General features: G+C 39.3%; 3 protein-coding genes across 3 annotated transcripts; 2 read left to right on the plus strand and 1 right to left on the minus strand.

Moving 5' to 3' along the window:
* Positions 1-110: 110 nt before the first annotated feature.
* Positions 111-6,101, minus strand: LOC145479033 (phospholipase A2 A2-actitoxin-Cgg2a-like). Its single transcript, XM_081457277.1, has 5 exons — positions 6,002-6,101; positions 5,637-5,664; positions 4,607-4,763; positions 3,292-3,404; positions 111-2,051 (listed from the first exon to the last, which is right to left on the minus strand). Exons 1-5 carry the CDS (start codon positions 6,074-6,076, stop codon positions 1,918-1,920), a joined length of 507 nt encoding a protein of 168 aa, XP_081313403.1. The 5' UTR covers positions 6,077-6,101; the 3' UTR covers positions 111-1,917.
* Positions 6,102-8,206: 2,105 nt separating this feature from the next.
* On the plus strand, positions 8,207-13,269 carry LOC145472369 (basic phospholipase A2 homolog 1-like). Its single transcript, XM_081454951.1, has 5 exons — positions 8,207-8,290; positions 9,642-9,723; positions 10,868-11,012; positions 11,971-12,089; positions 12,785-13,269. Exons 1-5 carry the CDS (start codon positions 8,207-8,209, stop codon positions 12,901-12,903), a joined length of 549 nt encoding a protein of 182 aa, XP_081311077.1. The 3' UTR covers positions 12,904-13,269.
* Positions 13,270-15,370: 2,101 nt separating this feature from the next.
* LOC145479030 (acidic phospholipase A2-like) lies at positions 15,371-18,820 on the plus strand. Its single transcript, XM_081457273.1, has 5 exons — positions 15,371-15,846; positions 16,374-16,410; positions 16,738-16,894; positions 17,287-17,399; positions 18,350-18,820. Exons 1-5 carry the CDS (start codon positions 15,760-15,762, stop codon positions 18,469-18,471), a joined length of 516 nt encoding a protein of 171 aa, XP_081313399.1. The 5' UTR covers positions 15,371-15,759; the 3' UTR covers positions 18,472-18,820.
* The last annotated feature ends 6,104 nt before the right edge of the window (positions 18,821-24,924 follow it).

The raw sequence follows: 24,924 nt of genomic DNA on the forward strand, positions 1-24,924 counted from the left end.
TGCTTTTCTGTATGTAAAGGCGAATTCTAAGGAAATATCTGAGGAAATATCATTTTCTAATTTTTTCAGAAAAACGCTGCTGTCAGCATTTTTGTTGAGATTCAAGGCTAATTATCTCGAAAAAATGCGTGGCTACCTCCAGTTTTCTTTGTGGATTCCAATAGCCCTTGAAAAGATCTACTTTTTCCGCATGGTCCTAACCTGGCGCAAAAACCTTTGTATTTGGTAGGCACCGTCCTTAATACAAGTTATTAATTCAACTTTATTATCTCAGAAGTATACTGGTTTCACGTGCAAGTTGCCTCAACTCTCTAAAAGCAGGACACCTCTCCATGACGGACAGTTGGGGCAGGTCCTGACGATGTCCGTTTTAGAAAGAGATGGGCCTCGTCGGTGGGTTTGGTTAATTTCTTTTGTAAGCTCACTTGGCAAAGAGTGATTGCCCGGGCCGAGACTATCACATGGGTTGTGCACATCCCTCTCGGGAGGGGGACTCCCTCATAAAAAGGACGGGGATGCTCGTCGGAAGTTTTGAAAAGAACCCCTAGGAGGTACCAAAATCCTGTTTTGCGGGCGTAGCCTTACTTTTTTTATCCTTTTTTTATCCACTCCCTGTGTGGATTCTTCGGTTCCTTTGACGTACCATGATCCCAGAGATCTTGGACTGATCTGTTTAGGAAAGCCAAAACGCAAAATCCCTTTTTCGGATTCCTTCGGATTTAAGAATCCAATCTTGGATTTTATTAAAGAAACGCACCCTAAGAGTACCAAAACCACTTTTTTGACCCCTAAAAGGTACGACAAGCACCCCCCGTCTAAATGGGAGCTCCCCCACCTCCCGGTGATCACTGCGCTGATCATTCATGTCTTTGAACGCTTCTTATTAGGATAATTTGAGAGCAAGGAATCAAACATTCCTCGAGACAACACTTTGAGGGGAGTGATTAAGGTGATGGTGATTTCAGGATCAAAAATTAGTCGAGAGAACAAAGACAAATATTCAGGGAGCTGTGAATATGTGAAACTAGTCTAACGGGTAATTTTATTGCTGAAAAGAGTTTTCCTGGTCAGTTATCTTCTCGCCCCTGAATTACCACTAAATGCAGCTCTTTCCTTCTACTTTGATTGGTTTGAAAAAACATTTTAAAACAGACGGCATGACCGACGAAACTCGACAGAGGCACGTGTTAGTCAGGTAATTCAAGCAATTCAAGCGGAAGTCCGTCATTTTCGGACTTTTAATCAGAACCCGACCATTGGTCAAGGAAGACGTGATCTGTCTACAGTCTGGAGAATTACCATATGTCCTCGAATAATAGCCGGGGGATGATTCGTCTTTTTTCGCACCAAAAGGGCAAATATTAGAGGGGGGAGCTACGGGGTGGGGTGATTTAACGAGTGGGCTATTATTTCAATATTACTCGGGAAGTTGTGACCTAAATATCTTATTGTATTTTCCCATTTTTAATAATCACATCACGTAAACTGATCGAAAAAACTGCCACAATTCCTCTGCTGTGGTAAATTATCTGTTAGGCTCCTATGCAGACGCTCTTTAGGATCGTCACGCAATCTTCCTTCCCCACGAGGAAAATTGCGTGACGAGCCCAAGTAGCGTCTGCGTAGGAGACTAATTATCTGTTTGCTTGTATCCTATCAAGGCGAAATGTTTTAACGTGATGGGGGAGGGGGGGTGATGGATGATGTAGCGACGATGGCGTGGGCTTGGAACGTGGAGGGTGATTATTAGCTGGAAGTGAGGGGGTGGGGGCGATTATTCAAGGGAGGCTATGTCGCCTATTTTATTCGAGGACATACGCTTTAATATCATTTTTCTTAATTTGCAGTTTCGACTTTTGCATCTTACGGGCATCTTTAATGGTTCAAGTAACTGTAAGCTAATTACAACTACAGTGTCTAACATTTGTCTCGTGAATAATTCATCAAAGAAGTGTTGAACTCGGCTCTTTTATAACACTGAACAGCTTCTGAGTCGCACTTACACAAAGCGTGCCGACACTCGCCGTAAAACCAGTAGTAGCTTGCGGGTTCTGAAAAAGATACAGCAAGAAAGTCACATCCACCTTTTTCCCGAGGGGGGAGGGGGGGAGGGACTGCCATATAAAAAGGACTGGGGCGCCCGTCATCCTTTTAGGGGTTAAAAAAAGCGGTTTTGGTACCTGTTTGGGTGTTCAGCCTCAAAAGGTCCTAAGCAGGAGCTTTTGCGGCACCTTTTAGGGTATTGAGCCGAAAAAATATGACAGGAGATATTGTGTGATGTAAGAATTGGTATCTCTTAGAGTGAACAAAGTTCAAGCCACGCCCACAAAACAGTATCTTGGTACCTGTTAGAGGTTCTTTTCAAACTTTCCGACGAGCCGCCCCCCGCCCTTTTCATATGGGAGTCTCCCACTCCCGGGACCTTTTCATTTAGGAATACAAGTATACCTGACGTAAAGTTTCTTCACTTTGAAGAACTTAGTAGATGCAGATACTTATTACGACTTACTGCCCTTACTGCTCAGTTTGTTTTTGGGCAGTTTTGATAAATGAAAAGCCATAGGTCAGCTCAATAGCACGTATGGACGAAGGACAAATGTTCATTTTCATCCGGGTAAACGTTTTAATGTCATATTAAGGTTGAATACCCTCCTCCATTACAAAGAAACATCGAAAACTGTCTACTGAAGTTAAGAGTAAAGCTTCTAATTTTTCTGTTTACTCGTTATCGCACGGCAGGGAAATGCGGCAGAGAGGCCTGAAACGCTGCTATGATTTATTTTTATATATTTGGATTTCTATATAGCAACAAGAGCAGGTTAAGTATTGATACGAGCCAAGCGGCCCATCAGGCCGGAACTTGTCCCAGTTTCTGTAGCGTCTAGGAATATTTCTATTACCCCCCGGATGGGGTGCTGGTGGTTAAATTCGCCGGTACTCATTTGTACACTTGGGTTGAGAGAGGCACTGTGAGAGTAAAGTGTCTTGTCCAAGACCACAGCACGAGCCCACTAAGCATATGCACGTAGCCACCGCGCCTCCACAGCAATAAGAGTACAATGTGCATGAATGTCAGGGCTCGTACCCAGTCCTCTCTAACCTGCGAACAGGCTCCCGGCGAGGACGGAAAAAAACTAAAACTAAAAGCGCGAAGCGTCCGAAACTGAAGAATTCGGAGAGTGAAGCGATCGGGGCGGGACGCTTCGTTCGGGCTCCCCGGGAGCCTGTTCGCAGGCTATTCCTCTCAGTATGGACAATATTGTGATAGCCTAAATAACCTTGAAGTCTTACCGCATCCATAACAGTCCTTTCTGCTATAAGGAATCGCGTAAATAGCCAAGTCAAATGGGCAAGACCCTGAGTTCTGTACAGCGGAATAGCAGTTGTCGTGAATTTCGCAGCACCTGAATTAAAATCAAAACTGTAAGGGCCTCTGCTAGAAAACAATATAAATAACAAATTAAAATATATGTAAAAACAACTCTCTTGGTACATATAATTGTTGAATATAAATAAGCCGAATCGTAGTTTCAAAAAATAGTGCATTGGGTATGCGTTTTTATCCCTGATTTATTCTCTCTGTTATTTAAAAAGGAAACAAATTAAAAGAAGAGAATAAATTATGGATAAAAACGCACGCACACTTCATTAATTCTTGAAACTCCGATTTAGCTTATATCGTTCGCCTTGAAAGAGAGTGATCCGACCTGAAATTTTAGTGGGCGCGTAAGGGCATGGGCATATTTTTGGTTGGTGGGACAAAGTAAACAGAGATGGCGAAACGGAATGCTATTCAGCTTTGGCATCCGTGTCCCCCAGATGGTCCCGCATCAAAAGCTCGGCCAAATGCACGCAACAATTCAACAAAACATAATGCAACATTGTTGGATCGTGTCGAGAGATGTTGTGAAGGGACTGACCAAACATCGTGTTATATTAAACGGGATTGTCAATGTTTATGTGTCCCAGGTTCCTGTCTCCTCTCACCCAAGTTGCGTTCTTAAACACTATTTTTACCCCTAAATCGACCCTTTTGTTTCTAAGACCTTAATCCCTTGCCTTCATTGATCAGTGCGACTTTACGCTGATGCCCCACACTGTCAGGGACAAGCCTCTAACATGTCTACAAAAAAAGGGGCAATCGTTTCGTCCACTTTCTCTCGTTTTTTTTTTTTTTTTTCTTTTTACAACGTGCACAACAATTTGTGTTACAATATTGCGTGCTAAGTGCTCGTACCGCCACTTAGATTTTCAAAGTAAGATACTGAAAAAATTATTTGCAAATAGTGCCAGCGCCTAGCTATGCTCAGTAAAAAAAAAGCACTTGTCTTAACAACATGTGACAAGTCATATATATTCCTTACATAAACTTGAAACGAGGGCCAAAAAGCATTCTTTGAATACTAATTACCAATTCCAGACAATTTATTTCAAATTTCATTTAACACCTTGTCGACTTTAAACCAAATATTCTTTTGCTTAATCTGAAGTATCCTCAGTCTTGTTGTGTTACTCTATTCGTTTGGGTCCTGCCCCCTCTCGCCACCCCCACCACAACTTCCCGTCATGTACAAAAAGGCCATAGGGGCAACCTTTGTTCCTTTACCTGTCTGTATCATCCAGGGGTGTTCCTTCTCCACCGAGTCCACAGAAACAGCCGTAGCCATTATAGTCTAATGGGTTTCTTCCAACCGCACACGAAATCATAAGACCAAACTCCAATACACTTCTTTTGTGAGATACTATAGGGGAATCTCTGGCTTCTGCAAGAAGTTCAAATTCTAAAATAAGATCCAGGCGATGTAGGAATCGGTAAACTGACTGAAATGAAATAAGTGTTTGATGCCCCATTTATAATAAAATGCACAAATCAAGTTGAACAATAAAGTCAAAAAATGTCTACATTGCTGAGAAGTAGGTGAGCGGACGATCACAATAAATAACTAGACTGAGCTCATTTTAAGTTCAAATTTCGCCTCTAGGTTTTGCTTCAGCTGCACATGTAGTAGCGGCTTCTTTTGAGGTGTCTTTTTTTATAATCATTTTTTTATGCTTTAAGGTTATTCCCCAGTATTGCATTGCGCATCCCTACTGCGCATAATTTCACGCGTGATTAGTGCGTGAAATTAAAAAATGGCGGCTTTTTCTTTACAGCTGGACCTCGCCATAGAGGTAAATCGTCATTTTCTTGCAAACGAGTATGGTGACCTATCATTTTTTTTTCTGTTGTTTTGAATTGTGTAATAAATTTCTCTGTGCAAAATAAATATGGACCAATTCTCAGTGTAGAACAAAAAGCAATCGTCGGAAACGTGAATTTAGCAAGCAATCGTGACTACAATCATGGTGCTATTATAAGGATTTATATTGGTATAAACAAGGTGCTGTTGCTCCTAAACGAATATGGGGACCCCTCATTTTTATTTCAAAATTCAAGTTCCTATAATATAAACAATCAATAGGCAAAGTTTCACAAAAATCTCAGTGCAGGTTCTACTTCAGTGAAATGACCTTAACGCTAACGCGAGTAAGAAGGAAATGCAAAGACCAGCATGGCTAGAATAACTAGGGAAAAAAGAGGCAGCATTATTTAATACTTAAATACAGCATGATAGGTTTAAATGTAGGCAGCTTACCTTGGGATGTATCGATCCTTCCCCGGTTCTATTAATAATAATGGGAAATGAAAGATAAGATAAGATTTATATATCACGGTATATTTCGTGGAACACAACCATGTAGTGGAGAGCTAGATCAGGCTATGGAAAAATGATATACCGGTTTAGCCAACTAGGTTTTCTTTTGCACTTTTGTACAGTTAGTCTAACGTACCTCAAGTTTCATTCGATTTTTAGAGGCGATTGCATGAAATGGGAAGCTAAGGGAGTATGAGGTACGAGGAAAGAAGACCTGAAGATTCCTTCAAGTATAACTGAAAGACATGTGAATATAACATTCGAAATTCTAATGTTCAACTTGTGTAACGATCTTATACACTTACCAAAGCATTACGACTCGCAGCCATTGAAAGCTGGGAAATAATGAGGCAACAGAAGAGAGTAACAAGTCGCTTCATCGTCTGTAACTCAGCCAAGACTGTCTTGTTTCTGGGAAGAAACGTTGATACTTCTATGGCAAAGGTTTAAAGTCCTTTATAGTTAGCGTCGGAGATTATTACGTGGTCTGAAATGGAAATTGAGGGCGTCGATGTGAATGAAACATATTTTCGGCTGTCTGATTTCTGTGGAAAAGTAAATGCAGAACGCCTTATGTAGCTGTTTGACATTTCCTTGTAAAGTAAATACACGAAAGGTCCCTTTCCGTAAATACAAGAAATGTCCTCTTTTCAAAAGAGTTAAAGAATTCGAAGAAGGATAGGTTTTGAAAAACATTTAGCTATAAAAAAATGCGATAAAATATTTTAGAAACATTATAAAAAGGTAAAAAAGCTCCAAAGCTAGACAACGTTTCGACGTTTTCACAAAATCATTACCAAGTCAAAAAGTTAAGAAATTACAAATCTTGAAATACTAATAAGAACAATGGTTGCTAATGAAGGAGTAGTAACAAAGAGATGAGATGAGATGCGTTAGACTAACTGACAAAAGTACACAGGAAAACCTATTTGGCTAAACCGATCTATTTTTTTTCCATAGCCTGATCTAGCTCTCCAGTGCATGGGTGTGTTCTACGAAATGTGGCGTGGTTTATAAATCTTTAATAGTGCTTTCATTTTCTTTGTTACTATTTCTAAATTAGCAACCATTGTTCTTATTGGTATCTTAAAATTTGTAATTTCTTAACTTTTTGACTTGATAATGATGTTGTGAAACCGTCGAAACGTTGTCTAGCTTTTGGGCTTTTTTACCTTTTTATAATGTTTCTAAAAAATATTTTAACTGTTTTTCAAAACCTATCCTTCTTCGCGTTTTTTTAGTAAAAAAAGAGAAAAACTGTAGATGGCTTAACAGTAGTTATATTAGAGTGGTGTTTCAAGGACGTAAAGCCTTTTTTTTTCCCTTCATTTATCCATTTCAGCATCCATATAAGGTCCCACTGATGCTTTACTTTTCAAATCCCGTAACTTAAGAGCTTCTTTTCGCGCGAACTATCGCGCGAAAAGTAGCATTTCATTTCAACGTATTGTAGCATCCATTTCAACGTATTGTCAAACCTTCAGTCGTATTGAAATTGGATACATTTTGTTGTGACAAAAAATTAAATTCTTCCCTTGTCCTGCTCAAACCAAGCGCAGTATCTATAACGGTACATGTCTTTCTCCAGTCCATTGCAGTATTGACGACTGGTCGAAGTTTATTTCAAGTCGCTATAGGTCCTATAGTAATATTTTGGTACTGCTTAATTTTGTTTTAATTGATCGTCATCTTTAATTTCAGGTTTTTAGACTGTACTATTCGATGCATTCTGCTATTATGTATTTCCCTTTAGCAGAACTTAAAAAAGAGTACTTCAATCACTAGTAAAAAAAAAAATGTGCGCTTTCTCAACCTCTAATTGTAGACTTGACTTATTAACGAGGGATCCACTGTAATTGGCTAGGTTGAAGTGGTCTCCCTGCCTAATAAAAATTTAGCTATATAAGTATTATGTATTTTAGTTAGCCGAAGTTGAATAAATAAATATCCTGCTCTCCAAATCCGCAAACTGTCATTCCTTGATTTTTATAATTTGATTTTTTTCTGTTCTCTTTTTTGTTCCGTCTTTTCATCTTACGTTTAGTGTTTCTTTACTCTGCACGCCTTTAAAAGGAATTCAATTTCATTGTTTCTGTTTTTTTCCGAGCTAATTCTTTTCGGTCTCTATTTCGCTTGAGTTAATTAAGTCAATACTGTTAGTCGTTTCAGCTACTGTAATCAAATTGTTTTACGGGCTGAACTTATACTCCGTTCACACCAGCATATTAAACATGTTTAAAAGTGGTTCAACTTAGCACGGTTAAAAATTATCTGCTCGTACCGTGCACACCCCACAACTTAACAAGTTGAAAACCTGTTTGATAAAAATTTGTAAGTGAGCGATGGTTTGAAATTTGTCCTCTCAAAATGACTGCAAAGCACAATCGACTAATAAGAAAAACCTAAACCGGATTTAGTAAAACAAGTTTAGTTGGTGTGAATGGGGCATGAGATAAAAAAAGAGATGTTTAACATGCAGATTAATCTTTCAACAAAACTGCCATCTCCTCATGAGAAAAACAGTTCAGAAAGCTGCTTTGTATGAGTTGAAAGGTTTGAAACACAGAAAAGGTACACCAAGAATGACAAAGCCGGTGAGGTGTCTTTAAAAATCTGTGTCACGCGAAATGTTCTGACCGTCTGTTAATTGCCTTCTGAAACTCATCAACAAGAATTCATCAAGTTAAAACAAAGAAAATCACAACCGTGAAGGAGGCTTGGATACACGGTCTTAATAAGCATAGATTTTGACGATTTTACATCTCCTTTTACTCCATAGTTTTTGTTTCGATTGCGAAGATATATCAAACTCTCGAGACAGTATTTTATCGGCTATCCAAACACCTCGAATTTCGTCAAAAATACTCCGCAGCGCGTCACATTTTCAACTCTCTTCTCGGTGTTTGGATATCCCGATGAAACACTGTCTCTCGTGTTTGAAATATTACTTGAACGACTCCTCTTAGTTGTATTCCTTCACTGAAGGGCCCTATTAGCGTATACGTATGCACTTAAGTGGTGCTTATAGAATACGACGATTTAAACAATATTCTTTTATTGACTAGCCTTCTCCTTAGATATTGAAAGCCTCGTAGTTCAAGAGTTCCTTGCACAAGCTAATTAGTGAACACCAAAGAGGATGTTTCCTGAAAAAAACAACGAAGTCCTCACAATTATGCAACTTTCATTTCAAATACACCTTTTAGCTTTGGTGTTTTGTGGCCCCATTTCAGACCATGTGATTATACCCTTTAGAATTCTCGATTTCAAATGTTCGAATAGTCGTGTGTATATGAATGAATAATTGTTAGACGGATAAAAGAACAATTCTCTAGAGAATATCACGTGATCTGTAATGGGAAAACAAACAACCCAAGCTAGAAAGGTTTATTAGTAGAGGAAGATCTTAAACTCATTTTCTCTTATTATCAAGCTGATAAGTATTGTCTTTTCTCACCGCTCTTAAGTTTTAATACAAATAACTTAAATCTGGTTCAATTCCATTAGTGGTTGTAGATTTTGGACACCTTGGCCAATCAGGATACATTGTTGTCTATGTATGTTCTGTTCTATAGACGCATTTTACTCGATCTCGCAATTGTCCCTGTACGTGCTGTTGTCTCTCAAATAACAGATATGCCTACACACTGTCCTTTAACTACTCCAACCAAGGGGCTCTTGTATCTTCGATTAACCCACTTTAAGACAATTTACGGCATTATTTGTGATTTCAGTTGCGTGTCTTTGTGTCAGCTGGAGCAGATGACCCGTTCACATCCGTGACAAAATGATCTAGCCTTAAAAAAATAAAAGTGGCAGATAGATTACTCGAACTCACTGTAAAAAAAGCAAGAAAGATTATTTAAACTACGCATTATCTGCATTTTACCAGATAGACAGAGTACCTTGCGAAGTCGATATTTTGCGAAGTCTTGAACTAACTAGCGTCATGCAACAAATAATAGTGGTAACGCTAATTTTATTAGCCTCTGCCTTCGCTTTTCCATCTCTCAAGAACCCGGGAAAGGTTAGTCACCCTAACAAACAATGAAAAAGTTTGAATATCCTTGCTCTGCCTCCCAATCTTAACTTAAATATTTAAAATATAAAAAAATATATAAGCTTTATTTATCCCAAGCAGTGGTTATTTCGAACCTACTTAAACGACATAAGGTATAGTAACTCCGCACAAAGAAGACCAGGTGGCAAATAATTAAGATGTCCATTCAGTCGTCACGCAGCACGCACTTCTCCTTTGTCTTCTGTTTTTCTAACTTTAGTTCTTTTTGGAAATGACCAACGAGCATCATTCTGCCTGTCAGTAGTCCGTATAGCTCAAATTCAAGTAAAATATATATCCGAGCAAGGTATGAATCTTGTGCAATAATGCCCATAGGTCATTTTTGTATTTATGTTATATTTTGGCGGTTGCACTCCTCGAGGAGGGCGAACAACAGAAGGATAAGCCAGGTAAGAATAAGGGAAGCCTTGGTAACGACTTTGTTCGCGTTTTAGCTTCTTTTGATACGGTACACGTTTTAAACCGATATCCAAGGGCATCTTACAATTATCACCCCTTTTTCATCGTGAGCAAAGACTGATCAATACTTGAGCGCTGGTGAGAGAGGATGAAGAGTAATACAGTCAGTCAAGGGCTAAGGGTTTAAAAGGTGTGATCATTTTATAAGCACGATAACTTACTAATGAATGCTTCGAGAAACATGGAATTAAGTTCATCCTGTCCATAAGTAGGTTGTCCAGGTGACAAATCTCTGAAAACAGTGTTTTGAGGATTTTATTCTCGTGAAAATGGGAAAAGGTTTACTAATATTAACTGTATTAACTGAAAACAGGGAAAACATTTCATAAATTGAAAATTGTATTAGTTTACGACCTAGCTAATTGTGTTCTTTATACAACTTTGATATCGTGCTTGAAATATTGGTGATCTGTCTATTTGATCTTTTTGAGAAATACGGTTTAAGTTTTAAGTTTTATTTTGGTCTCCGAGAGCTCAAATTAGCCCTGTGAACGGGGCGGGTTGGTCGAGTCACACTCATCCCGCGGCTCTACCTGTGTCTCGAGACAAACTGAGACACAATAGTCTGGCACATTTGTGAATGGTAGAAACACACATCTCATCAATCGCGTCATCTTTTGTTCTTTCGCAGAGGAGTTTGTCCGTACCCAGAGAAACCTCTTTCAGTTTCATAACATGATAAAATGTCCCACCGGCAGAAGCTCTACGTATTACAGTGATTATGGCTGTTACTGTGGGTATAGAGGGCAGGGTGCTCCCGTGGATGATCTAGACAGGCGAGTCGAATCATGCCAACCAATATTTTTCATCTCGTTTCAGTGTAAGAGGACTCAAAATCAAAGGGCCACTTTTCATGAACATAACTTTGAAAACGTCAAGAGTCAAAACACCTATTTACATTAATGGAAACTAAAACAATGGTATAGTTTTGCTACAAATTACTGCACTAGTGAATTGAAGCTGTAAGAGGGGTTTTGTCTCACCTCCCTCCCCAGGGGGTGGGGGCGGGAGGTAGGGCGTTGTCGTAAGTTGTGCTGATCTAAAATCGAAAAAGTAAGGCAGACGTTATCAAATTTTGTTATATCGTAAAATGGCCCGAACTATTAATTACAATTTCTTCTTCCTGTGGGAGGCGCGGTGGCCTCATGGTTAGTGCGCTCGTCTCCGAATCGAGCGGTCCGGGTTCTAGCCCTGGCCGGGGACATTGTGTTGTGTTCTTGGGCAAGACACTTTACTCTCACAGTGCCTCTCTCCAACCAGGTGTATAAATGGGTACCGGCGAACTTAATGCTGGGGGTAACCCTGCGATGGACTAGTATCCCATCCAGGGGGGAGTAGAAATGCTCCTAGTCGCTTCATGCTACAGAAACCGGGATAAGCTCCGGCCTGATGGGCTACTTGGCTCGCATGCAAACTTTACCTTTTTACCTCTTCTTCCTGTAGCAGTATACTTAATATCGTCATCTTGATGTTACATTTACATTTCGCGTATTAGAGATAATTTTTACACCTGTTTCCTTAAAAGGCAGCAATATCACCGAGAAAGTGTCCCTCTAAGTGCCAAAACTGTTATGACGTTTTGAGTAGCCATGCCCCTGGCCATGCCCTATACCCTGGCGTGAGAAAAACGTTTGTGACATTTTTTTGTTGTTGTTTTACAACCTCATAAGTTTTATTGGTTTTGATTTTCTTGAGTGTGGATTCATGTCGCTGCGAAACTGATCAAATTTTCAGATGCTGTAAAGTTCACGATGAATGTTACAAGCGCATCATGAACGATCCATTTCCTTGTAGCTTTTCATCTGCTGTTTACTGGCAAATATACACCAGAGACGACACTTCCACTGGTTGTGGTAAGTTCGAATGCTTTCCACTGTGTTTATCAGTCCACTTTCATTTATCAAGTTTAACTTGGCACATCCAGTACCTCACGTTACCTGATAACCTCTCTTGAGACTAACACCCAGGAGTCAGACAAAACTGTTGAAGTGTATTGCGACTAAAACAATGCTACTGTCTCAAAATGACTTTGCGCTACTGTCAGTTTAAAGACAAAAGTGAGCTGGAAAATGGGTTTGTTTTATTTTGTGTTGTCTCACAAGATAGACTTTCTAGGAATCGTTATGAAAGACAAGAGCTCTCACGATTATTCCAGTTGAGGTATGGAGGGTTTTAGGTGGTGAAGAAAATGACTCAATACAGGAACGAACCAGCCATCAAGAAAACGAACTGTAGCCATTAGGGACGGACCATTATTTTTTTGAGGGAAGGAGGGTGGGCAATTTTGTTAGGCAATAGCCTGTGCAAGAATTTTTTTAAATGTCAAACACAGGGCCTGGATAGCGCTTGCTCGGTTTTTTCCTCATGGCTCCCCTTGCACGACTTTTAGAACTTTTAGCAGTTTTTCCTGTGCAGGAATTTTTTTTCGCGAATTGCATAACCGTTCCCCCCACCCCTCTTTCCCTACCCCCCTCAAAAAATTTAATGGCCCGTCCCGTATAATGTGGATAGACTAACTACTTCTTGTTTCTATTTGACAAACACTCAGTCGACCAAGCCGGCACGTGTGAACGGGCCATTTGTGATTGTGATGGAGCGGCGGCCAGCTGCTTTCCCCAACATGAGTGGAACGAAGAGCATTGTGACTACCCACCATCTCAATGCTAGCAGAGAAGCAGCGGCCAATTGGAAACGAAACGAAAAACACATGGATGATTATGTTAGATTTAGTCCTAAGTCACAAAGTGTATCAAAAGTCATGATCATAATAAAGAGCGGTTTAAGATCGTAAAAGCTCAACTCTCACACGCTCCTCACCCTTCAAGGATGCCGGCGAGAATTTCCCTGGGTTAAATAATTTGAAAAGGTCGTCAGTCAAGAAGCTAACAGAAAGCGTCTTTCACAAGATGAAATATTATTTTGGATATTGCCCAGGAAGGTCACTCCTCTTTTATCATTCTTTGCACAATTTAAATATAAACATACATCCCGTTGTATATAAATCCCGCTTGCAAGAGGGACGAAAGCTTGCCAATCAGTATTATCATGTATGGGTTTTGGCTCCAATCGTAAACAGTGTAGTTTTTGTCTTTTTTTTTTTTTTTTTTTCCTGTGGCTGTTTTTCGGGGCGGGGGGGAGGGGGGGGGGTTCGGAGAAGGCGAGATGATTCGTTAACCACGGACGTCGAGGAAATTATATTGTGGCTGACAAACGTGTTTGAATAACTCAAGGTGGTTGCGAATTTCACGAGGAGATGAAGGGTGTGTGTGTTGTGCGGCGCCGCAGTCTAGAAGGTCTTGGGGGTCCAAAATATACGAAGAGAAACTCTAGGAAAACACCAATAAGATTTCACGAAGAGGGAAGCAACAACAGCAGCAATGTTACAGCAGCCAAAGAAATTTTTCAGAAGAACCAAATTCCAGATAAGAAAACATAAAACGGGTGAACATATAGGAATGAATACAAAGCGCAGCTCCGATTCGAAAAAGTGCAAACAGCTCGATAGAAAGATTCGAGATTAGAGGCGGAAAAGCTTTAGAACAAACGTAAAATGTTTATGAGATATTTATACAGATAGTTCCCTTGTTTCAGATATTTAACTGTTTAACGTTTGGGAGTATGGGGTTTCATATGTACGAGTCGTAAATTCAATTCATGAGCTCCCCTCTTCCGGTCCCTGCTACTTATCCTACCGGACTTCAGTTGACTATTCAACCAGGTTCTTTAAATAAAGGCTGACGAATGACAAGAAAATCTGCGTCGCTACTGAAGCTGTCACCACTTTTCATTGCACAATAATGATGTGAGATATTACCTAATCATCGCATCAAAACAGGCTGTTAGATCGTTCTGTAGAAAGTAAATATGGGAATGCTTTTTGAGTGACACGAATTCCTACTGAACAAATGATGCCGCTAACCAGGGATGATAGCGATCGAAGTGTCAATAATCCTTGCCTCCTGTGCTTCTTTTGCACTCCACATGTGGTTCATACATGTATTTTGTATCATTTTTCAGTCGAATTTGCTTTTAGAATAAATTTTCCAATGTGGTATTGTATTTTATATTTTTGATACTGATATGATTATTGTGGCAACGCAGTCTACGGTAAAATGTAGATAACAGAATTTCAGTATGATAAACCCAGAAAAAAAAACAAACACTAGTCCTTAAGCACTTCTTTATATCGGATTCTTACTGTATATCTTTTTACTTATGTCAAGTAAAGGGATCTCAATATAACCTAACTTCAATTTAGGTTCCAACTTATAGACTGGCACTATTACCGGGCCTTTTTAACGTTTTCTTTTTCAAATCAGATTGTATTTCTTTTCATGATCAAATCTCATTGTTTCGCAACCCTCCTATTTTTACAAGAGAGCTAGAGAGGGGTTCAGCTGTCTAATCTCAGCTGTCCGATTGCCAGTGCTTGTCATTGTGCCTTGCAATCCAAAAATCATGTTTTTCGCAGAGTTCCAATCTGATTTATGCTATAATGATGGTTACTGTGTTTATGGTATTGTGGCGTCTAAGACGTTACATTTAGGAGTTACAAGCACGATTATTACTGAAAAGTATGACGTTTGAACTGTTATTAGTATTGTATATGGACACTCAAGGAAAGCCATCCATCCATCCATTTCTTTCTTCAACTGTTTGCCTTTTACGAAATCAATCTGTCTCCTGTTTAACCTGTTCACATAAAAGTTTATTTGATATTACTAAAATCATGTTTCCTCGAAAAGACATCAAATAATTCTGGGAACGGAACAGCAAAGCAAAGTCATGCAATTAAATTTTTTTTTTTTCCAAAGTCTTCCTTTATATTCTTTGTAAACTTATAAGCCTCACACAACTTGAAACAAAAACATGTGTGGTTTGATTTGTGCATGTCCCATGATCTTGAAGAATTGAAAATGAGAAGCTTTTTTTATTTTTTAAACCAATTTTATGCGCAATAAATCATATAAGTAGCCCTCTACGTTCCAAGCGTCTTATTTCATTTCAGTTTCACGATAGCCTTGATTTGAGCTAGGACTTCGCTTAAACCTGACTTCTAATGTTGAGATTTCTTGAGCCATCAAGACACTCCGTGAGAACAACAAGACAACCCTGTGATGAAATGTCACAGTCACGACCAGGAAGATCACCGATATTGAAAAATAAAATAAATAAAAAAGAGTTTAACGCCGGCTACAAGGGTCTGATTTGCTCGCTGTTTTTGAACACACGCTAACTTTTCTTCTTGATAATACAGCTGTGAAAAACGTGAGATTTCCCTCATTCAAGTGGATCAAAGTTAACAGCCATTTAATACTTAAAAAGAAGAAATGGCTCTTAAGAAACGATTCTAGATGGTAAACGATAAAACATTTTGTTTAGCTGCTAAGTAAAATATTATTATATATTCAAATACTTTTCTTTGATTCACTTCAGACTAGCTGTTGCCTTCCACACGCCCTGATCTGTTTATGCAGAACGTAGTATCATTTTACCTGTATTTTGTTTAACGTGTAACGTGAGATGACAAAAATGAAGTCATTAATGCTCTTCATTGTTTTGCTCCCTTACACTTTTGTATGTGTTGTGTCACTTCCATCTTCCTTGAAGGTAGGTTTGATTTATTAAGGTACTAATCAATATTACACCTTAGAGAAGAGACCTTATTTGTTTACGCCTAAACAAGAGAAAATGTAGCACTTTGTAGTCATGTATCATATGCTAGCATGAAAACCCTTGCTAGCTCATTTATAAATTTCTGCTTTGCCCCCCTCTCCCTCTCCCCCTAAATAATCAGACAGGCATTATTTGTCAACATTTTTTAGGGATTTTTACAGCAATTCATTTTTTATTAACAATAGCAAAATATAACTTCAAACTGTAAACTATAGATTTCGAATATTATGGAACTTCCCATCAATGATGTTTTTAAAAAACGAATCGCTCTGAGTAAATGCTTCTACTTATTTGATGCTAAATCCATGTGGATTTATTAACAAAATTTGCCTTAAAATTTGTTTAACATGTTTAATCTACGTTTTAAACTATGATGGATGTTTTCATCTGAGAGAACATATATTGCGTATTACCCGCTAGCAATCCTTCTTGTTTCTTTAATTTCATTTTGTTGCTCCCAGAATAAAGAAGGAACGGTGTCCTTGAACAGGGAACAAGGTGAGCTTATAATGAACATAATGTTTGTAAACTTACGTGGGAGATGCACTGATACGGCTGAGTAAATTTTTAAATTAAAGCAGTGACACTGACCTTAGCATAGTTTAAAATTCGTCCTGCTGATAAAAATGAGAACGAAAACGCTTCGCTCAAAATGTAATCAGAATATATAACGTTGGTCGTGAATGTCCTTTAACATTATAAGTAAGATCTAAGATTTCTTCTGACGCCGAAGAGAACAATCTTTTTATCATTAATATTACAGAACTACAATATAGAGTTTTCAGATAAAAATCGAAGTTTCTCCCCAAACCGTCTCTGTTCCAGATGATCACGAGCACACCGTGGCCAGATTTCGGCGAAGTCTGCTGCAGTTTTACCAAATGATTTCATGCGCGACGAACAACGACCCGCTGAAATACAACTTTTATGGGTGTTACTGTGGGCTGGGAGGCAAAGGAACACCAGTGGATGCCCTCGACAGGTTACCACTCTCAGTTTTTACATTTAATAAAAGAAGCGTTTTTTGCTCTTCTTGTAGTCATAAAATCGTATGTCCTCGCGACGACAAGATTTTCGTAATAGGCGGTCTCACTATCACATAAGATGATGACAAATGGCATAGTGAACACGCATATATTTGTAAAACAGATTATCTTAACTGTTGTAGCATTGCAGAAGCAGATATGAACTTGGAACAAAGTGTTCAGTCAAGATTGATCATTAGCCAAAGGGACATTCTCTAGATGCCTTTATAGAGTTACACGCATTTAAAACCAAAGTAACTCAGTAAAGTAACTCGTTAAAATTAAAAATTAATTCCACATTCATTATAACTAGTTTTCATGGTAAAGGAAGATTCACATCATATTGCAGATGTTGCGAGAAGCATGATGCATGTTACAACCAAATCAATCAGAACAAGCTGTGTAGATTTCCATGGCATATCTACACCAAATCGTACGATATGGAAGGATGCACTGGATGTGGTATGGAATACCTCTCAAGATTTATCTTAGTTTGCTTGCACTTATTAGGAACATTTGCACTCTGGAAATTAAACATAAAAATGATTTCATTCCCATTAAATTGATGAGCATCGCAGAGCTGACATTCTACGAATACCTATTATTTTTCGTCATTTTTTCTTAACAATTTCAGTTAATTCCAGTCACAATCTAAGAAACACAGTGGCATGGTTGGCATACAAACGTGCCGCTTGCGCGGGAATTCTGTCACGTGGCAGGTCGGTTTTTGATTGGTCAAATCAGACAAAGCCAATGAGAAAGTTGTAACGATTCTTTAACAACTTTCTGGTTGGCAAGGATACTATAAAATGAAATAAACCATTTCTGTGACAATTAGTTCCTTTCTTGCCAAAGCAGTAACTAAACCGTATGATCAGACATAATTGCCACTCAGGGCTACCACGAAGTGACAACTGTGGCTGATCCAGGTCTTTTGCATGCGTAGACATACCATGTATGGAAATCTGTTTACAGTGAAGATAGCCATGTAACATGCAGCGTGACATTAAGGAGTGCTACCCCTTAATTGTAACTGGTCACCATTTTAAGACTGCTAGTAAGACGATACTTTGGAATTGAAAACGAATCTTCCAGGCTAAATAAGATAGGGCCTTCCTGCTCCTTGTGAAAACAGGAGATTCTGATGAAAACAGAGAAAAATCTTAGAGTAAACATACGACATTACTAGGAAGAGGTAAATGTAAAACTTTGTAGTTTTATTTTCTTTTTGTTTGTTTGTTTGTTTTTTCGTTCGTTCGTTTGTTTGTTTGTTTGTTTGTTTGCTTGTTTAAAACAAATGTTTCCCATCTTAGCTTCCCACGTCGACAACTTTCCGACTTAATGCAAATAGTCAAGACCATCACTGTTGAATCTCTGAAGCTTGAATTTAATAGTTGTCTTCTCTCTTGCAGCCTCCTCTAATGACAAATGCCAGCTGGCCATCTGTAACTGTGACAGTGTTGCAGCTCAATGCTTTGCAAGAAACAAGTTGAATCCTGCATATGAAGACTATCCACAGAGCAAATGCAAATGAGCATGCCACAACTGAGATACATCTCACAGTTTACAACTACTTTCATCACACATTACTAAATAAAGTTGCACCAAATTAAACTGATTCTAAACTGTTTACACTTGTCTCCTTCTTGCCTTGATGTACGTTATACTGTCAAAATCTCAACACCAGCATTAAAAGAAAAGTAAAACCTAGGGTAACCATGCACTAAAGAGAAGTTTTAGCGCGAGCTTCAAAATGAAAGGTTTTCCTAATATCGTGTTCGAATTATATGTAATGCGATCATCACAGACTTGAATGAAAACGCGAAGAAAGCCAGGCTTCACTGGCAAAATCCGCTCGACATCAAGAGGAGATAGGCATACCCCAGAGGACATAAGCAGTCCGACAGGAGCAATGTTGAGAAAGAACGAATACATGTCATTCTCGACACCAGACCTTCGCTCTCTGGGCTCCGCCAGACAGGAAGCTCTGGGGAACTCTGAGCGAACGAAGCCAAACTCTGCCTATGTTGATCACACAGCGCATGCTTTGCCCAAAACAAAATTAGTGGTGCTGTAGTTACACCATATAGGATACATCTTTTTATTTCATCAAAAGCCTGTAAAGACCTAAATTGTAGCTCAAAATGTTGTTAGCAATTAAAATTTCCCGTCAACCCGTAGTTTTTTATCCATGTATTTCTTTCCTTGTTCAAAGAGGACAATGGTTCAGACAATGGACTCCTTTTGGGACTAACATATAAAGTTCAACTTTTTTCTACACTATGAATTGATGTTTACAAATTTAATTAATTCTAAAAACCGTTTGAAAATTCGTCGACATTTTCTCGAGCCTCCGTATGTTGACGCGAAATTCTAAACTTTGGCATTGCCATGATCATCTTGGTGGGAGGCGCGGTGGTGTCATGGTTAGTGCGCTTGTCTCCTGATCGAGTGGTCCAGTTTGAGCCCTGGCCGGGGACATTGTGTTGTGTTCTTGGGCAAGAGACTTAACTCTCATAGTGCCTCTCTCCGCCCAGGTGTATAAATTGGTACCGGCGAATTTAATGACGGGTGTAACCCCTGCGATGGACTAGTATCCCATCCAGGAGGGAGTAGAAATACTTCTGGTCGCTCCATGGTACTGACACCGGAGATAAGAGCCGGTCTGATGGGCCACTCTGCTCGTATACAGACGTTTATACCTATGATCATCATGCATGTGGAATAAAAAAGCTGAGTTCGTCCTAAATGCAGTCCGTTGTTTGAGCGATTTTTTTCTTTTTTCTTTTTTTTCAAAAAGGAACTGCATGGATAATGAAGAGCTTTCATTTTTTTCAAAGGAAACTAATCAAAACAGACTATTTTGCCGGGTTCTCCAGAGCTAGCCGCGCCATCAGACACGCTCAAAAGAGAATCACTTAGGGGTCGAGGAATAAGTCACTTTAATCTCACGCGAAAGTTTGAGCATGCGCCTAGTCTTGGCATTCGCCCTTAATGCCTCATTACATGGCAGATTTCAACCTGGCTTCTGAAACAAATCCGCTTAAAATCAAATTGGCGATTAGGTGGAGAGGATTCAGCCCGGGCTGAATATTTTTTTTTTTTTTTTGGCTGAAAAATCGGAACGTAATTTCAGCGAGGTTGGACATGCCCAGTGATTTTGTTTTCTAGTAAACAAGATGGCTGCCGCTACGAAGGAGAAGCTATTTTAGTGGACTAAAGGAGATACAATAGAGAATCTTATTCGTTGTCTCGCTAATTTCAAAGCTCAGATGGAATATAAGAACATCGACTTCAATGCAGACAAGGTTAAACATTACGAGGCTGTCAGGGAAGCCATGGCTCGCATTTATATCTTCTCTTTCTATGCAAGTACGTCTTTCTGGCTGAAAGATATGTAGCCAAAGACAGGTTTCGTTTCAGTTCCATCATCTTGTTGGCTGTTACCATCCCAAAAAGTTGAAAATTGAACGCTAACAAAAGGCCAAACTGCGAGAGAAGCAATGCGCCTATTTTCACGATACCTGTTCTCGGCGCCATTTTGATTCTCCTGAGACTCTTCGCGCGCAATTTCATATTTGGCGCCGAGGAAAATATTTCATGTAATCGCAACAAAATTTCAGCCCCCTTAGCCGAGCTAAAATTTCAGCCCGGGCTGAAGTTCACCATGTAAGCAGGCCCTTAGCAAGAATTCAACAAAATTGTTTATTATCGGTAACAAAGTATAAGACACAGACATTTTCGACTGTTAACGTGTTTAATGCTTCAGTACTGAAGGCAAATTACAGCTGACATTCGTTCTTTTTGTCATAGCTCTTGTAAGAATTATTGAAAGTGTTCTTGCTCTTTATAAAACACTGCACAGCGGCTGAGTCGCACACACACAAGGCATGTCGACAATGTCCGTTTCGGAGAGAAACAAGTGCCTGACTTCTTTATCCCGTCATAGCATCTGTCGTGTATTTTGCGGCACCTGAATATCAAAATTGTTAGAACTTCTGTTAGGAAGCAAAACATATAAGAAATCTAAAAGTATGCGAAAATTGAAAAGGTCTCACCATTTCGATTTTATGTATATAAAAAAGTCTGCATACGAGCCAAATGGCCCATCAGGCCGAAGATTAATTATCCCGTTTTCTGTAGCAGGAAGTGACATGGAGTATTTCTACTCCCCACTGGATAGAATGCTAGTCCATCGCAGGGTTAACCCCATCATTAGATTTGTTTGCACCCATTCATATACTTGGGTGGAGAGAGGCACTGTAAGAGTAAAGTGCTTTGCCCAGGAAAACAGCACAATGTCCCCGAGCGTACTAACCATGAGGACACCGCGCCTCTCATCTCGATTTTATAAGCTCCTGATAATTCATTTGCTTTGAGAACATATCATAGATACGTTGCATATTAAACTGTCTGAGTTTGCTTCTGTTACCCCATTCGTGCAAGTTCTTCCCTCGTCAGTGTTATGTTCATGTCGGTTTTTTTTGTTGTTGTTTTTTACCTATCTGTGTCATCCACAGGGGTTCCTTGACCACCCAAACCGCAGTAACAGCCGTAGCCATTGTAATGAATCGCACTTTCTCCAGTTCCACACAAGATCATAACATCAAAGTCCACAATACCTCTTCCCGAAATTGTTGTGTTTGTATCTCTGGTTTCTGCAAAAAATTAATTTAAATTCAATAAATTTCACAAGACAAAAAGTCATTAAGGCACACGAATCGATCATTATATGGTAAGACAGCAAACGATTTTTCCGTCCCCACGACAACAAATCTAGCCTCGCTGTTCAAATAAATAATTCGAAACTGGTTTTTGCTCAATTCTAAAGATAATTTTTCTTCAGATAGTCAACTGGTTACTCGACAGTCTCAAGAATACGGTGTCAGAGATCGCTCTAACAAATCACGGCTCATGGGTCCTCATGATCATCGTCAAAAATCAGATTATGCCTTTGGATGTTACAGCTTGAATGTCATGGAGGCGCATTTTGGCATATTTTTCATGCTTTAACGGAAGCAGCAACGAGTCATCGAGAGACAGGAATGCAGTAGCATTGGTACCTTGGGATGCTTGGATCCATTTTTGCCTCTGTTGGTAATCAAAAAAGAGAAATCACCGTAGATATGAGGTCAGAAGTGGAGTCGCGGTCTCAAGGCTTGGCAGTGGACTACACTATAGCATTCCACCACCTTTTACTGGATAAATAACTTGAGTAATAATAACAATGTACAACGAATTGTACAACGATCATATGCTGTATACTTACCAGATCGTGAAGACTCGCTGCTATTGCAAGCTGGAAAATGGCTTGGCAAAGCAAGAGAGAAGCAAGCCGCTTCATCATCTGTAGAATCAAGACTGACTTGGCTTGCTTAAGAAACTTTGATGACCTCTCGGCAAATTTATGACTCTAAAATAGAAGTCGAGAGCCTAAGGGTCAATGAAAAACATTTTTAACGCTGGAAAAGTAAATACACAACGTTTTTAACACTATTGTTGGTGCAGTACATTTACGTTCAAGTTCAAAGTAACAACTTCGTGATTTTAACAACAGCAACCACAATATCTTTCTTTCGCTTAATACAATATCAAAGTACAATAAAAGGGATATTTAGGTTTATAATAGATAGTTTAATTAAATATCATAGAAATCGGTTGTTTTCAGTGTGATGGGAGACTCAATGTACGGTGACTAAGCATTGATGATACTCAAGTGGCAGGTGAAAAGCCGAGCACTGTTTTATGTTTCCCATTTGCAGGAAATTATATCAGAGAAAAATGGGGAAAAGTCTATTATACGTTTTCGGATGCTGTTTAAGTTATTTTTGTTTTGCTTCAAAGTCCTGGAAAAGGTAAATGGTTAAGCTAATGTCACATAAATTGACACGACAGGCCAAAACCAAGAGAGAATAATTTGTAACAGGCGAAAAGTATTGTGTTTTGTACAAGGTAAAGGCAAAAAAGGGCGAACAGAAACATAGTTTTAAAGTTAGAACAGACCTAATTTTATTTAAATTTCCTGAGGCAATTAGCCACAATTCACTGTATTTGGAAGAAAATCAGAATCTTTTGTATTTCATCAGGAGCCATAATCGGGGACGGAGACCGTAAGTCTTGGGATCCGCGCGCACCTATGATATGGGACAATTTTTCTATTTTTAGAACAAATTGCGCCATCCTGACGTCATATATCCGCGCGGATCCACGCACATGTCGGGGGTTCTCGTGTGGATGTTGTCACGTTGCATGATCAAATGGTGAGAGTTGAGAGATTCTCTTGCGTATCTTTCACAGCGATGGCAGGGAATAAGACAGGGACTAAGAACCAGGGCCCTTATATGTAGTTTTATGCTCTGAGCCAACGGAAAAGGTGGGTTTTTCAGGGTCGAAAACAAGACTTCAATCTCGCGCTGGGAATGAATAATAAGATCTGCTCGCGCTAGTTGTAAGCTTACGCGTATGTTTTTGTGTTTGTTCTGACTTAAGAATATAGCAAGAAAACTCTCTACTCTGGTATCGAGTTAATTTGTGAGTTTCTCGGACAATGGTTAATCGTAACCAAAACCTGTTTTGATGGTTTCTTATTGTTTCTGCTTGTTTGGTGAGTTTGCAAAAGTTTTTGAAAGGAAAGTCTGACGCGTACAATTAGCTCATTTGCATAGTGCGGCTCGTGCACTTTCAAGTCCGAGTCGTTGTTTTCAATTGTCAACAAATCTTGACAAAGATTTCTTTCGTTATCTTTTCTGCTGAGATGCTGCAACAAATTTCACGAACGCAAAAAAGGCTACTAACATCATGTGTGTTTCTTCAACATAAGCATAGTGAAGTTTTACACTGCGAAAATGGAAATAGACAAGGAGTTTGATAACTCGATCAACAAAATCGAAATGGTTATTCGAAGTTGATTAAAGAAAGCGTCATCGTAACTTTGCTGATTATTTCTCCTTTATTCGCATATTTTCAGCTTAGCTTTTAATATGTTCTCAAACATTTATCAAGCTTAAACATATTTAAAAACTATAGAGTTATTGTTTGAGTTCGATGTACGCTTTCACACGAAAGTGCGGCGGAAGTACAATTTGTCATGTTTACTGACTGTACAAAACACGCATCGGCGAGCGCTCTCATTCATCAACAACAGAGAATTTACTGGATTTTTACACGAATAAAACTGAGCGGTATCTACGGACATAAAGTTATTGGGCCTTAATGAAACATCAAGCGTTGCTTACAATTCAGGCGAAACTCAAACTAGCAATTATTTTGTTTTACTTTTCGGTCGCGATAGACTGGCAAATTCCTCGGAAGCGTGTGGCAAGAGGAGCTAGGAAACTATGAGGTCCTGAAGCTCTGCTATATCTAAATATATCGAGCTAGTTTTTTGTTGTGTAATGGAAAAGCTGTTAATCTTTAACATATGTGAAATTTAAAGTGGAGTAATGTACAGCTCATGTAAAAGAAGCATCCGTCAGAACACAACTTGGTCAGCGATATATATCTAAGCTTAAAGCGGAACATACCCAAATTCGACACTGTCTTACTTCACTCAAACTGGAGCAGCTTACGACGAAAATACTTAAGCAAAATTCCAACTGACGTAAACGCGTTGAGTTGTGGGCCAAAAACATAAAAAATATCGGGAATTTCGGACGCCATTTCCCCCGCGCGACATCCGCAAAAATCCTCGCAGCATGTACGCGCGTGTGCCGCAGGCGATGGCGCAATTTGTTCTAAAAATAGAATTATTGTCCCATATCATGGGGACAACCCCAATACTAGAAATGGCGCGCGCTTACGGTCTCCGTCCCCGATTATAGCTCCTGATTTCATTTAATTCTTGCCGGTAGACCACAGAGTACCAAAGTAACCATCTTTACGTATGTCCAATTACTGACCACTTTCAGGCAATTAATGTGTGAATTTGAATACTGAAACGTCTTACGGTGTCCTGAGGTTGACGTTCAACAATAGGCCACGTTCGTTG

Source organism: Orbicella franksi, chromosome 2 (genome assembly GCF_964199315.1).
Source record: "Orbicella franksi chromosome 2, jaOrbFran1.1, whole genome shotgun sequence".
Lineage (NCBI taxonomy): Eukaryota > Metazoa > Cnidaria > Anthozoa > Scleractinia > Merulinidae > Orbicella > Orbicella franksi.